Source organism: Erpetoichthys calabaricus, chromosome 3 (genome assembly GCF_900747795.2).
Source record: "Erpetoichthys calabaricus chromosome 3, fErpCal1.3, whole genome shotgun sequence".
In the NCBI taxonomy this organism is placed as follows: Eukaryota; Metazoa; Chordata; class Cladistia; order Polypteriformes; family Polypteridae; genus Erpetoichthys; species Erpetoichthys calabaricus.
In genome coordinates this window covers 204,795,512-204,811,829 of record NC_041396.2, presented here as the reverse complement: position 1 = coordinate 204,811,829, position 16,318 = coordinate 204,795,512, and the positions used below count along the sequence as shown (strand labels likewise).

Genomic DNA, 16,318 nt, shown 5'->3' with positions numbered 1-16,318 from the left:
GACTAAAATCTCACCAGAGTGCATACTGCAATGATATATCAAGCAGAGAGACTTGTAATGTATCGGTATTTATAAACGAGGCTGTTCACAATGAGTGCCAAGCACTAATAGGTAAATGGCCAGACCCAAATACGCTTCTCTAAACTAAATACATGCAACATTATTGCACATACTTGTTAATGAGAAGTCAAGCAGAATGACACCTTTTATTGGCTAACTAAAAAGATTACAATATGCAAGCTTTCGGGGCAACTCAGGCCCCTTCTTCAGGCAAGATGTAATAACATCTTATTACATGTAATTACCATATGAAAGCTTTCGAGGCAATTCAGGCCCCAAAGAAGGGGCCTGAGTTGCCTCGAAAGCTTGTATATTGTAATCTTTTTAGTTAGCCAATAAAAGGTGTCATTTTGCTTGCCTTCTCGTTACATCCATAATGGCTAACACGGTACAACACCCTAGTACTACGCACATACCTGTTGAAACTGATTTTATATAAGCTTGTAATCTACAGAATTGGTACAGACACAAAGAAAATTTAAAAACAGCTATTAATAAAAGACTGAATCCTTTCATTCTCACCCTCCTGGTCTGTTATCCTGTCGCACTTGGTTAAGGGAGTGCTTGTCTGGCTGATGAAATGAAACAGAAGTATAGTACCACCAACTATAACCTTCAGACATGAAGGACTGAATCTAAATCCTCTACAGTAGCACATCTTTGGAATGGTGACCCTTAAATTAAACATGCACTCAAACTACTTTATCAAACTCCAAATTAATGAAAGTTGTCAAAAATCAACGCATTTTGAGGAAAAAGAGGCCTGCAGTATGATGCTCCTGTTTCAAAGAATCCTGTTACAGAAATAACACATATGTATGTTGAGAATTATTTTTTTTCAGATGTTTGCAGGCCTCGTGTTGACCAGAAAAACATCTAACCACACGGCAGAGAGCGCTGCTGCTGGATGTGACGTGAGTCGTGCAGGGTGTGTACCCTGCGTGTTCTTTGCACATTATTATGGCCTGTCCTTTTTAATTGTAGCTACAGCCGTTTAGTTCTAAACATGAGGTGTTGCTCAAAATGCATTATTTATAATGCACACTTTCCGGCTGTGATTAGAGTACTCTTAGGGCACCTTTCACTCTTCGCTCAGCACCCCACATGCTGAAGGCAAGTGCTTCCGTCAGGAATAGTTACTAATCTCTAATTTCTGAGAAATAAAACATTTTCAATAGCTTCAATTTTTAATGCTGCAAATTTCCAATGAGGTTAAAAAATTCTGTACAATGGTGAATGTTCTACCACAGCATCAACGGATTTCTTTTCTCTTGAAACTCATGGAATTCTTCCTGGATCAGTTTAGATTAATACTAAATCTTTATTGACCCTTTTTGCTCTTTTATATACTAACATTAGAACACATTCAAGTGAAACAGATTTACAAAAATTGAAAATAAATGATTTGAACATAGAGCAATATAAGATGAATATGAGACACAGGCGATTTGGTACTCTATGAGAAAAGGAATCATTTTATACACACTGACAACTGATCCTTGATATCCACACCATTGACCCTAAATGCTCTAAAGAAAAAAAACCATAAGGCTTGAAGTGTCTATTATTTAATTATAACAGAAATACCCAATGTTGTCCAGGGTATTTTTTTAAAAATAGTCATTTTCTGTTAGTCATAGCATTTGAATATCTTTGAATATGCCCATCCAAACTCATGTCTGAACAGCCTTTTAATGACACTTGGGTGACTTCAGCTATGTTTGAAATTGCAAAATTTTAAAGTAGTATTATTAGTAGTGGCGGCACGGTGGCGCAGTGGGTAGCGCTGCTGCCTCGCAGTTGGGAGACCCGGGTTCGCTTCCCGGGTCCTTCCTGTGTGGAGTTTGCACGTTCTCCCCGTGTCTGCGTGGGTTTCCTCCGGGCGCTCCGGTTTCCTCCCACAGTCCAAAGACGTGCGGGTTAGGTGGATTGGCGATTCTAAATTGGCCCTAGTGTGTGCTTGGTGTGTGGGTGTGTTTGTGTGTGTCCTGCGATGTGTTGGCACCCTGCCCAGGATTGGTTCCTGCCTTGTGTCCTGTGTTGGCTGGGATTGGCTCCAGCAGACCCCCGTGACCCTGTGTTCGGATTCAGCGGGTTGGAAAATGGATGGATGGATGGATTATTAGTAGTGATACCAAAATTAGATAGATAGATAGATAGATAGATAGATAGATAGATAGATAGATAGATAGATAGATAGATAGATAGATAGATAGATAGATAGATATGAAAGGCACTACATCATAAATGGTCTGAATACACACTGGACCAATACAAAGTATATGTGTGCAGAAATATATAAATGTACTAGGGGGTTCGCCCCCCTACTCGTTTCGCTCGCCAACCCCTGGCCTGTGCTATGCGCCAGCCACTTCACGTCTCTGCTGCTCGTGTTGTGAAGAGGGGGGCTGAACACATCCCAAGGAGATGTGGTCGCTCCTCCGAAAACCCCCTCTTAAACGGTGATACAATGGGAAACAAATACAGTTTTTTTATTTACCTCCTCTTTGCTCAATCAGCTGCTGCCATGCTGCATGATCTGCATCTCACTCACCGCTTCGAACATTTAAAAGCCTGTACAGCAGCTGTCCTACTCCGTGTCTTTTATTTCTGGTCCCGGGCGTGGTTAAATCTCTTGGCACAAAGTCCCGTCTCACGAGACATGAGTTCTTGATATTTTTTAGTTTATAATTTAAAAACGGAATAAGAATCTGAAAATCTAACAACATCACATTAAAGTTGGATAAATCCTGAAAAGAATGACACCAAACATACATAAGTAGGTTTTAAAATAAGCCTGAGTTAAAGCGTCACATAAAATCGTTGCACTTTTAGGATTAGGATTTTATATAGAGAGTAGATTCATACAGTAAATCTATGGATCTTTTTTATATATTAGGTTGTTAATGTAAAAAAATATTAACAATAACATGAAATTATATGAATGCATTATTCTTAAAGCAGTTGGAATCAAAGACAAATGTAGCTACTGGTATATACTGGTTTTAATCAAACGGCCATTCAGCTTTGTGAGTTTCCTGCATTTTTTACCTACAGAATCTTAAGGCAGAACTTTTAATTTGCCTATTTGAAAAGTATTCCTTACTTTTTTTTTTTAAATTACACACATTTGTTATATATATATATTAGATTGTTTCATAACTTTAAAGTAAGATGGGAAGAGACCTAAAAACAGGAGACATGGCAGGCTTGAGTTCATTTGATGGCAAACTGAAACTTAAGTTGTCACTGGCGTGCCATAGAGAAATGGCAAACGAGGCATTCTGTCTTTAAGGTATGTGAATTGCCTTAAATAAAAGTGTCTCTTGTATATTGTCCCACATGTGGCCACAGTCTGCCTCTCTTTGAGTCTGGGAATAAAGGAACAAGGGGGAGAGAGAGAGCGTGCACCTTTACTTCTCCCCTCAGCCAAGAAGACAACTGGCCAAAGTGAGGAGCTGTTACCTCGCCAATGTTCTGCCTCCGCACTCACTTCCATATGAAACAGGACGAGTGCCATCATAGGAAGAGGATATCATTCAAGATAAGCCGAGGCACGAGACACAGAAATGTAGATATCACCTGTGCTTGTGACATTGCTGTAAACCCCAAGAGTCATCTTCATTAAATGGGGTAGCCAGTGGCTACAGTATACAGCACCTATTTCTATACCCTGTTTAAAAAGCTTTAAAGAACTAGCTTCAATGAGGTTAGTGATTTTTTTATTCTTATCACTGTTACAGGTTCCCAGTAATTGTCTCCCCTGATTTTAAACCACAAAAGCAGGTCATTTATACAAAATTGTAATGCAAGCTGTGCCCTCTGTTGCAAAATAATTTACAAACGACAGTAGCAGTGGAACACTGAATTCACTTAAATTCATTAAGCACCGACTTTTTCATTTGGACTACAGAGGCAGTAATTTTGTTCTGCTAAATATCTCATGAGAGTGAATGTCCTTGAATCTTCAGACAGGCTGTCGCCATGGTATCAGAAAAATACTAAATATTATTCATTTAAGAAAAAAGCTAAGCCCTGTGATGAATCTGAAACATGTTTTGTACCTCCATTTCTCCATCCATTCACCATTAAGGGATTTCAGGGGATAAAGTCCAATTCCAGCATAACCGCCCGAAACAGGATACTATGCCAGTTCACTGCTGAGCACACCGACAGTGCCATCCACGCCAGGGCATTTTTGTCTCACCAGGTAGCCTAATGTGCTTCTGATTTGATGTCTTAAGTAAAACTGCACAGACCGTGATCACGCAGGACGTCACATGTTGGTCTCCGGCTCTCCTGAAATGTAGGCATTGTGAGCTACAACGAAGAATCTCTCGATCACAATTAGGCTGAATCAGGCTTCCAATACAATATATCCTGAGCCCATCATGCATGTTTTTTGTTTTTTTTCTGGAAATACTCAACACATTGTCTTCAAAATATTGGATTTTATCTGATTACATTTTAGCACGAAACATGAAAATCCATCACTGTGTCTAAGTCCAATGTTGAAGCAGATGATTACTGACTAAGCAGGTTAACCTCCCTGAGGCAACAACGATCATCACTACACTGCACTGGACAATTATTTTTATTATTTTATTTAAGATTAATATGCTTTTGTGTGTCCTTTTCCAGTTTCCAGTAGATTGGAAGATAAAATATTTCTGTGTTTAGCAGTGTATTTACACAACTGCTGGTTAGAAGCATTCACGTAAGCACCCTGAAACGTACGTTATGAAGCCAATAACCAATACCTCTGAGTGCTAGTTTCTGATTGGTTTGTTAATATTAAATCAACGAGCTTAAAATGGGAATACTGCACTACATCGTCCTCTCCGGTCCATCATACCCACAGTCAAGACCAAGATCAAAGAGTACTGAAACAGAAAAATGTCATGTCCAGCGTGAATGCCAGCATACACTCATTCATACTGAGCCAGTCTATTGTTGCCAGCTTACAGCTTGTGAATTTCCCCTTGGGATTAATTAAGTATCTATCTATCTATCTATCTATCTATCTATCTATCTATCTATCTATCTATCTATCTATCTATCTATCTATCTATCTATCTATCTATCTATCTATCTATCTATCTATCTATCTATCTATCTATCTATCTATCTATCTATCTATCTATCTATCTATCTATCTATCTATCTATACAGTAAGTCCTTTAGATGTGGGAGGAAATGCCACCCCATTACATACTGCAAATGAAGAAATAGGAAAGTGGGAGCAGGCTTTACGAAACCTGTACACATGTTGTGGAGCCGGTAATTGTTAATACATGAGCATACAAGTAAATTGTAAACTGTAGATGTTAAGCAGTTTCAGCAGACTCTTATTAGACCCTACCTAGTAGAGTCCTGAAGCCTTAAATAAGTTATGTTCTTAACAGGACAATACAACAGTATGATGAAAAGACTTCATACCGAAACACAGCCTACTGTTGCTGGAAAATGCCAAAGTCTGAGTACTTTTCACGCTAGGACTTGGCCCTTGCAGCTAATTTGTATGTTTTGACAACACAATGAGAAATAATAATTCAGCCCTCAGTCCATTTCCAGGATTCACTTGATCTGGTATGGTAACTGTTACACTGGCGTCTACCCTGGACACAGGGTAGGAGTGCCAGCCTGACTTTAGCACAAGTCCATTGAAGGATAAACACAAGCAGACAAGTCCAGGTACAGTGACATCTTGGACTTATAACTCCTTCCACTGTATGGTAAGTAAGGGGTGTGGCATAGCGGGTGCACAGCTCAGATCAAAGGCGAGTTTTAATAAATAATCGCCGCACTCGTGGCTTAGAGGGGGTGTGGTAGTGTGGCCGGAGCGGTTCCCAGGTGATTCGTGATGCGGACGGTCCTCGCTTAAGTGCACAGGTGAGGAGTCATCCGCATCCGTAATTTTTGCCGGGAACTGCTAATTGCCACATCTGATCCACTCCCTGTAATATTTAATAGAAGTGTGAGGCGGATGAAAGGGAAGGGAAAAAAGAGAAGGAACAGAGGTTAATGGGGAAGAAGGCGGCAGGAAGGAGAAAGCCGGTGTGTGAGAGCGAGAGCAGAGCTGGACGGTAATGCAGCTGGTAGGAGAGCCCCAGAGGAGTGTTTGGCCGACTCTCGGAGGGGGCAGATTGAAGCTTGTCGCTCCAGCTGAGTAGTTTGGAGGAGCTGGAGTGACCGGTAGTGGAGTTGCTGAAGGAAGTGGAGTCGTGGAGGCTTTGGGCGTGTTGAGCCCCAGGGTAAGCACCCTGGCCGCTGGGGAAGGAACCCAAGTCTCGGTCCGGCTGGAGCCCAACGTAGCCGGGGATCGGAGGGCTACCGGACCAGAAATGAAGGAGCTGCATTTGCTGGTTAGGGTGACTCCCCTGTTGTGGGGTCAGAATGGGAGAAGCAGAGGAGCCACCAGTAAGGAATAAGTAAGCACCAGATTTTTAAAGAAAGACTGCCTCCAGCCATTGTTTTCAACCTCTGTGTTTTAAAGGATTTTTTTTTCCTATTGTGTTTTTAACCTAAAAATTCACTTGTAATTGGATTATTTATTTGCAGATTTGAGCGACACTGCACTATTTATTTGAACACTTTGATTTTGTTGATTTTTAATAAAAGCACTTTACACTTTTTGCACCATCCCCTTGCTTAGTTGTGTCTCACTGTCCAGCTCATCAGTGACATTACCGACGGTGTCGGGTTCGAGAGCTCCCAGAAGCTGAATGGGAGCATGGAGCAGAACCCGCATCGTCACAACGGGCAGCTGTGTAGAAAGCCCACTTGACAATATTTGTATGTAATCCATGATGTGCTAATCAGCAGTTATTAAGAGGTTGTAGTTCAGAACATAATGTACTTTTATAAAAGCAATGTCTCTGACATTGTGGCATTTTCATTAGGCTTTTGTAGAATCATGTCAACTATGTGTTTTTTACTTTTCAGGGTGAGCTCAGACATTTTAAAATGTTGAATAGTTAAGCATTACAGTACTGTATGTTAATGGATTTATTTGCCAGAATTCTGCTATCTATCCATTTTCCGAAGTGGCTTAAAAATCTCAGTGTTACAGGGAGCCACGTGCCTACCCATGAAGTGCAGGGTGCAGAGAAGGACCCAAGGAAGGCTGCCAATGCATCACAGAGCACGGTCTCACATACACAGGGGGGCATTTAAGATAATTTAGGAGGGCAATTTGATAATTAATACTGAATATTTCAAATGGGGATATTGACAGGATAACAGACTTAATTTTAGCGATTCAGGGTTGAACAATTTAAAATACAACAGAGTTTCCTTTACATAGAAGATACATTGTTTAGCCGTAGTTTAAATTAGGAGTGTTACAACAAATTGCCCTCACTTACATGGTCTGGGATGTGAGAGGAAATCTGAAATGCTTGATGGTAAAGCCCTGCTTAGATTGGGATAATACACAGACTACACGTGGTGTTTACCGATTAAACTGCCTGCTTTACTTAAATCAGTTAGTATACTGTAGTACTTAAACCCATGTGGGTTTTGAAGGGCCGCAAAGGCCATCTGTATTCATAATTTAATGACAATCTTGCTGACATAACTCATTTATATGAGACAGCTCACTCTAACTCTCTTCTGTCTCACAAATTAATACAAATAGAACTTCAACTTTTCTTTGACATTTAGAAAGTGCTTACTGCTATGATCACGTTTCATGCTAAAGAGTCTCTTCATTTATACCATTTGGCTTCATCTTATTTCACTTGCTTGTGTGGCCTGCTGGGGGTGCACCAGCTCCCCAAACCCGATACATAGGCTTTTATTTTTCTGTGGGAAACTCTTCACAAATCGTTTCCCACCTACAGTACATGGTACGCTACAAGTACAAATACGCACAAAACTTTGTCTTCTCTGTCTTTCTCTCTCTTCTTCTTTCTACTTCCGCCTCCACTCCTCCTCCTCCTCCTCCAGCAAACTTCACCTTCTCTCTCCCAACTCTAGCTCTTGCACAGTGGCAGGCAGCTCCTTTTAAGTAATTCTCGGAGGTATTTTCAGAGTCCCGAAGGCTTGGCCTGGAAGCACTTCTGAGTAAGGCTTGAGCCCTACGAAGAATGATTCCCCAGTCCCCACAGCATCCACAGCAGCCAACAGGGCTGAGTCAAAGAACTCCAGTTCCCGATAGGCCCTGTTGGGGATATTGCCATTTAGTGATCCAGGAGAGATAATGCCCTGGGCACGCTCTCTCTCCCAGTCCTTCCAATATGAGGGCATCCCAGCCGTGTATAGTCCCTGGCCGTCTCTCACATTTGACATAAAGTTTATTGTATTTATTGCTTGGTTTTACTAACCAAAAGAGACCTTACTGTGAGTCCCAAGTCATCTGTATGCATGGTCATTGTTAACTAACTGCTTTTATTAAAACATTTAGGATGAAGAGGGACTGTGGGGTCCACTTAGGTAATTTTGCCAAAAAAAATGGAACATAAACTGTAAATAATTTCTGAAACACTCGAATGATACCAGTAACAGAGCAAACAATATCTAATAAACATCATGTTCCATAAAGTAAAAGAATAGGTATCTAATTAAGGGGATGATATTTTGAGGTCAGGAACTTCTACTCACTAATCACGCGGCGATACATTTCGTGCTCATCAGCACCAGCAAGTAAGAATTTCACTGTACTCTGCATAAATCTTTTCTTTTTTTTTTTTTTGCAGCATCCATATTTTATGAAATCGAAGCAAAATAAATATTACATGTGTGGCAAACATAAGCACAGAGAATTATTTTATTCATCCATCTACTGTCACACGCGTGCGCATGGGAGACAGCTTAAGGGCTTTGGTGATGGTAATTATCTTTCGGACCAGATGTTGGCGCTGTGTACTCATGCCTTCCCTTCTCCTCCATCTGCACAACAGAAGATTGACACCCACTCCATGTCTGGTGTCACATTGGTGTCCGTCCGCCTGGACCCTCCCCTCCCCTCCCCTTCCTGCTGCTTGAGCTCATTACCCAGAAATCGGCCATCTAGAGTCAGTTCTATTATAAACTCGCGTCTTTGAAGAGTTTCCCACAGTTGTTGAGTGTTTCCTTTTGATTTGAATCTTTCCATTATACGGGGTTACCAAGGTGGTGCCCCAGCTCTTTATCATTGTTTGTATTCAATTTTATACTGCCCTACCAGTTTATACCCAGCAGGGCCTCTCCCGGCAGTAAGGACAGACCAAACCCTGTACACTGCAGTATGTCTTGATTATTACAGAAGTTAAAACAGACTTTCCCTCTAGCTTACTTTGACCCATTGAATTAAAAAATAATAACCTATGAATTTCTATTCTGGTGTTTCAATGAATTGTTGAGGTTAGGGAAGACCAAACGTATCTTGATGTGCTTTTAATACTAGATCATTGTTGGTTATTGATACTACTAGCTCTAATGGGGGTTTATAAAATATTCTGTATCCTAGTAACATTTTATTCTGAGCCAGATATTTTCATTAATTAGCTGATCATAGGCTACGACAAATATGTTTTGAGGTTTTTCCGGTAATTTTTAGATAAGGTAGCTTAAACATGTTAAATGTGGCATTGGAGGGTGGCAATGTGTGGCATGTTGACTAGTACATGCAAAAAAGAAGATCACTGCACTCTGTACACTTGTCAATACCAACCCTATAAACACTTAGAAAATGTGGCCCGTCCTCACTATTGAATGGTCTCACTTAGATTTATGGCCACGTCCCCCTATCTCGTCTGTTCTAAACCATTAATACTTTATATCAGGGGTTCCCAACCTGAGTTTGTTTTATTTTTTGGATTCCCTGCATTAGCAAAAGCAGTTTTAGACTATTCACGCTTGATTACTAACTTTAATTTATATTTCATTTCACTGTGGAGTTTTTCATTTTGTAAATATTCACAAATAGCACTGTGTAACACTTTATCTATATATATAAAATCCCTAAGTGCGTCCAGGTGTCCGTGTGTGTGTGTCTTCTGGTGAAGTGCGCATGCGCGGGGCACAGTGCTATGCGCGATATTACTGTCAGAGAAAGTTAGAGGTGTTTTACGGAAATACAAACCAGTATTACTGCGAGAGGAAATTAAAGGTACACAATACAGTGACGCATATTACAGCCACATACAAGCCAGTATTACTGTCAGAGGAGATTAAAGGCATATTACCGACGCCCATGCCTGTATTACCGCCAGAGAAAATTAAAGGCATATTACGGATGTACAAGCCAGTGGACGTACAAGACGGTATCTTTCAATAAGGGCGCGCACAAAAAGGCGAGCCTCAAAAGGGCGACCTCAATTGGGCGCAGCGAATAAAGGTGCGCGTAAATAAAGATCTGCACCTTTGTTGCTCTTCACATATTCCAGAGCCATTTGAACTAAATTATCTACGAACGCCTTTATTCGACGTGCTCAATTGAGGTCACCCTTTTGAAGCTTGCCTTTTTGTGCGCGCCCTTATTGAATAGAGCCGTACAAGACAGTATTACTGTCACAGAAAATTAAAGACACACGATACATGGCGGCAGCCCACGAAGAACGGTCAGCTCAGCAAGTAAACATCAACAAAAGAAAGGCTGAAAGAAAGAAAAATATGACCAACAAAAAGAATGAGGTCAAAGTCCCTTGCCATTTAATATAGACTGTTCCTACTAATGTTTATGCACTACTGTTCTAGCGCCCGTTATTGTAACGGGCTAAATGACTAGTTTAAATATAAATAACATCCTATTAAAATTCATATATATTTGATGTTTTATTGCTGCCATTTCCGTAATTTTTACATGAGTCATTGGATTTCTCACCAGAGTTTAATAAGATGGTCGCCTTCAGACAAACATATTCTTCATTTTTGACATTTAGGGACCGGAATCGTGAGACAGTGGCTAGAAGCATGTCAAAAATCTCTGCCATTCCTTCAACACAGCTTCCTTCAGACCTGCAAAAAGAAAAAGCAGTTTAAAGATGCATATTTAATGAAACAAAGGTATTACTAATAACAATTCTTTACATTAATATAGCACTTTTCAAGGTACTCACAGTGATTCAGTGAGTGGGGAGCCATTTCAACAACCACTAATTTGTAACATCCACCTGGATGATGTGACAGCAGCCATTATTGTGCCAGTATGTTCACCACACATGAGCTGTTAGGTGGTGAAGTGGTGTGAGACAGTTAGCCAATAAGAGACAGGGGATGATTAAGGGGCTAGAATGACTACGCCATGGTGGGCAATTTAGCCAGGACATCAGGATACACCCTACTGTTTACGAAGGATGCTCACGGAGAGTCAAGATCTTGATTTTATGTCTCTTCTGAAGGACAACTCCATTTCTACAGCACAGTGTCCCCATCACTGCACTGGGGCATTTGGATTCACATTCAGATCACAGGGTAAGTTCCCCCTACCGCCTCACCAACACCCCTTTCAGCAGCAAACCAAGCTTCTCCTATATGGTCTCCCATCCAAGTACTGGCCAGGCCCAAACATGCTTAGCTTCAGGTGGAGGACCTGATCTGAAGTGCATGTGGTATGGCTGCACTCTGCTATAATACTTAACATGTTGAAAAGCAAACATCCAAGTTACATGCACTGACTTTATAGCACACGTTTTCCATTGTAGCGAACATTTACACGAAGGATCTGGGAAGAAGAGCTCTAAACAGGGTCCAGGGAACAGCTCTGAGTTATTGGTTCAGGTATGCGGATAACACTTGGGTTAAAATCAAAAGACAAGAAGTGCAAGCCCTCACTAAGCACATCATCTCAATGGACAACAACATCAAATCCGCATGGGAAGCTGCGCAAGAGAACGAATTAGCCTCCTTATTGGGCTTTTTAATAGGCAACAAAGACGTGGGATATTGGACACTGAAGTCTAGAGAAAACCTACTCACTCATACTGATCATTGCCTGCTGTTTGGTTTCCACCACCCACTGGACAACAAGTTGGGGGTCATTAGAATTCTAGAACAGTGGAATGAAACCATGACAACCGATAATGAGTCTAAAGACATATTAGAGGACTTTTTGGACACTGTATCTACCAAGGTCAGCTTTAAGGAGAATTCAATATTAAACATCAAGCATTGTATTTATTGTATTCCTTGTAGGTAGTGTCTATCGCCATCTACATGTGTGAAACAGGGAGAAAGCCAGCAGACAGTTTCAGGGAGCACTTTGAACCATGAAAATCAAAGAGCTTGCAAAGCTTCCAAGTGCAGAACACTTCACATCTCCTGATCACAGCCACACTGGTCTCTCTGTTTGTGGTCTGTAACAAGGTTTCAAAGACAATTTGAAGCAGAAAAACAGAAAAAGCTAAACACATTCACAGCCTGAGATCACCTATTAGTTCAGGGCTAAATGACCCACTAACATTTTAACTCCCCTTTCATCTTGTCCAATGGCAGCTTTTCACAGCTTTACAGTTCCTTCCTTCCCTTCTTATATGTGTTACCCGCTCTTCCCTCTTCAGATCTACACCCCTGATGAAGGCTATGCAACTGAAATGTTGAGTCTCTTACCTTCTTCCTCTTTCAGCCTGGAAATAACTTTTAATTTTAGCCTTACACTAAGTACCTGCAATTAAGACTTACAGTTGTCATTCAAAAATGTCTTCTTCCGTGTTTGCCTAAATTCCAATAACAGAGTTTGTTTCGTTCTGTTAAGGATTTCTGCATTGTTCAGGTATTTGAATATTTACATTTAATTGGTAATTTTCAAAAATGCCACCTAATTCTATAAAGGAGACACACACTGATGGTTAAGGCTGTTGCTCCAGATGCCAGTTTTTCATTTGCAGAACCATCACTGTGTTTGCAGAACTTGTATATTCTGTCTCCATAAGATTAGCATATTCAGTTCATTTGGAACCCCAGAAAGACCCAGTGAATGAGTGTGACTGATTTCCTGTCCAAGACTGTGACATCATAGTACCAATTCCTAAGCAATTCTTCAAGTGTGATGACTGTGTACCTTTGCCAACAACTAAGATTTCTGTTTTTTCCTTATTTAGTTTAAGAAAATTACTACTCATCTACTCAGAAACATAAGTAAGACGTTGTGTCAGTGAATCAAGAAAGTCAGCATCATCAGGCGCTATTGATAAATACAGTTGTGTGTCATCAGTATAGCTGTGGTAGCTCACGTTATGCCTTCAGATAATCTGACGTAATGGAAGCATGGAGATCGAAAAGAGCAGTGGACCCAGGATAGATCCTTGTGGAACACCATATAGAATATCATGTTTTTTTGAAGTATGATTACCACAACTAACAAAGAATTTTCTAACCATTAAGTAAGACTCAAACAAACTTCAAACACTGCTGGAGAGGCCCTGCCACTGACTAAGGTGATTTATAAGAATATTGTGATCAATGGTATCAAATGCAGCACTCAGATCTAAGAGGATAAGAACAGATAAACAGCCTTTGTCTGCATTTACTACTTTAATGAGTGCAGTTTCTGTACTGTGATTTGTTCTAAAACCTGACTGAAACTTGTCAAGAATATCATGTTTATTCAAGTGATCATTTAGCTGCCTAATGACTGCCTTTTCTAGGATTTTACTTAAGAAAGGAAGGTTAGAAATAGGTCTAAAATTGTCAAAAACTATTTTAGACAATTTGTCAAAACTGTTTAACTACAGCAGCCTTAAGATAGTCTGGGAAATCCCCCTTATCTAATGACGAATTTACTATGTCAAGAATACTGTCGATTAGCACGCCGGATACTTCTTTGAAAAAGCTTATTGGTATTAGGTCAAGGATGCAGGTGGAGGGTTTCATTTGAGAAATTTTTCTATATAGATCAGGTAAATCTATCCTGGTGAAAGAATTTAATTTGCTTAATACGGAATACCAGGATGGGGGGATGTATTATATTATTTCTAATATCATCAATTTTGTGTTTAAAAATATAGTGAAAGCCTCACAAGTTTCACTGGAAGTCTTTTGGAGGCATTCCATTGAGTGACCAGGGTTTAGCAGATAGATAGATAGATAAATGTTTACCCCCCCGGGTGGAATTGAAGAGTCGCATAGTGTGGGGGAGGAATGATCTCCTCAATCTGTCAGTGGAGCAGGACATTGACCGCAGTCTGTCGCTGAAGCTGCTCCTCTGTCTGGAGATGATACTGTTTAGTGGATGCAGTGGATTCTCCATAATTAATAGGAGCCTGCTCAGCGCCCATCGCTCTGCCACAGATGCCAAACTGTCCAGCTCCGTGCCTACAATAGAGCCTGCCTTCCTCACCAGTTTGTCCAGGTGTGAGGTGTCCTTCTTCTTTATGCTGTTTCCCCAGTACACCACCACGTAGAAGAGGGTGCTCGCCACAACCGTCTGATAGAACATCTGCAGCATCTTATTGCAGATGTTGAAGGATGCCAGCCTTCTAAGGAAATATAGTCGGCTCTGTCCTCTCTTGCACAGAGCATCAATATTGGCAGTCCAGTCCAATTTATCATCCAGCTGCACTCCCAGGTATTTATAGGTCTGTACCCTCTGCACACAGTCACTTCTGATGATCATGGGGTCCATGAGGGGCCTGGTCCTCCTAAAATCCACCACCAGCTCCTTGGTTTTGCTGGTGTTCAGCTGTAGGTGGTTTGAGTCGCACCATTTAACAAATGATCAATAGTAGAGAATAAAACTCTCGGATTACCAGCATTGTTATTCATAATTTTAGAGAAGTAGCGCCGCCTCTCAAGATGGACTATGTTGTTGTAATCTGTTATTGTAGCCGTTAATATTTCATAGTGAACTATCGAATTAGTTTTTCTCCATTTACGCTCAGCTCTCCGGCACGTTTTCTGTAAATCAGACACTCTTTGGGTCTTACATGGTATAATAGTGCTGGAGGATTTTTTAGCTATATTTTCAGGACATTATTATCACGATTGTAGTAAGCACTATGAACAGACTGGTTGTTTAGAATGTTAGCAAACGTTGAAGCTGCAGATGTTGCCTTATACATGTCCGTTCTTTTGCTTTTATTTCCTTTGTCCTTCAAAACGTGACTACTATGTGACTTGTGTTGAGTAGCAATAGACATAAATAGAAGGAGCCAGAGGCAAAGGAAAAAAAAAAGGCTATGGATGTAGTCTGAGACAATTTCTGACTTTTGTGTTAAAGGGTGTTGAGATGTCCACTTGTGTATCCTTATCTGCAATGCAGATGTCTCGGCCAAAAGCACATACTGGTTGAGTATCCCTAATCTAATATCCAAAACCTTTTGAGTGCCAGCATGACACCCCCTATGTTCTCTATAATTTTTATTTATTTTTACTGCTAAGTCGATGTGAACAACCTACTGTATATGAAGATTCCAAACGGATATATTCATTCTGAATGTGGGGCTGGTCCCCTGTGAAACATCAAGCGATTTGAAGCGAGGACACACGTTCGATGACCAGGGCTGTTGTCACCATGAAGCAGTGAGTGCCAACAAGCACTTTCACTCAGTTGACTATCAGGGTGGCGGGGTCCCCCATGATGCACTGTGATGCAGAATAGTTACTGCACAGGAGGGGGTGGCAGCACAATGATAACACCTGCACAGCAGTTTCAAATTTCTGTGGAGTCCCTGTTAAAAAAAAAAAAAAGTTTTGCTTCGATTTGAGTGTGAAAAATAAGGATATGCCAAAAGAATGTGAAACTGCATTCGTGAAGAACTGCTAACAGTTAATAAAAGTAGCTTCATTTTCACAAGGTGCCCCTATTACACTATGAGTGTTGTAAATTGCTCCAATTCCATTAGAAAAACTGGACTCTGTTGCAAAGTACCTTTTTATGTTGGAAAAAACATTTCATGAATGTATACCCATGGCTTACAAAAACATAAGAAAATACTTCTGGAATGTCTGTTAATGGCTTTCAGCACAGTGGGCATGATGGGGTGAAGCTTGGCAGCGATATAAACTGACGAAAAAAGTTCTTCAGTGCAAATATGCAGAATTGGCCCTCTTAAAACAGAATTAAACTATAGTCATCATATTCAACATTTTTGAGGTTTAATATGTTTGTTATGTCAGCACACATTCTAATAATAACTCTGCTACAGTATATGTATTATACACCCGAGTCAACACAGGGCTCAGTGTTTCTCACCCTTTATGGTCTCACAACCCAGTTTTACTTACTCAGCTCCACTGACGACTCTTGCTAAACGAATACAAACAGCTTTCCCCTTTGGTGAAACGATTGTGAATGTAAAAGTGGGTTTGGGTCACAACTGCTAAAACGAGTGCATAT

The 16,318-nt window shown here is 40.6% G+C and overlaps 1 protein-coding gene across 4 annotated transcripts in view; it reads right to left on the bottom strand.

Annotated features, from left to right (window-relative positions):
- The window catches only part of esr1 (estrogen receptor 1), a 248,537-nt gene that overhangs the window by 19,271 nt on the left and 212,948 nt on the right, over nt 1-16,318 (bottom strand). For all 4 annotated transcript variants that reach the window (XR_007934419.1, XM_028797702.2, XM_028797703.2 and 1 more), the window contains one exon: nt 10,868-11,001. Coding sequence is in view for 3 of the 4 variants with exons in the window: in XM_028797702.2 (XP_028653535.1) it covers nt 10,868-11,001 (134 nt within the window). In the remaining variant the exon portion in view is untranslated. The remainder of the gene's footprint in view (nt 1-10,867; nt 11,002-16,318) is intronic.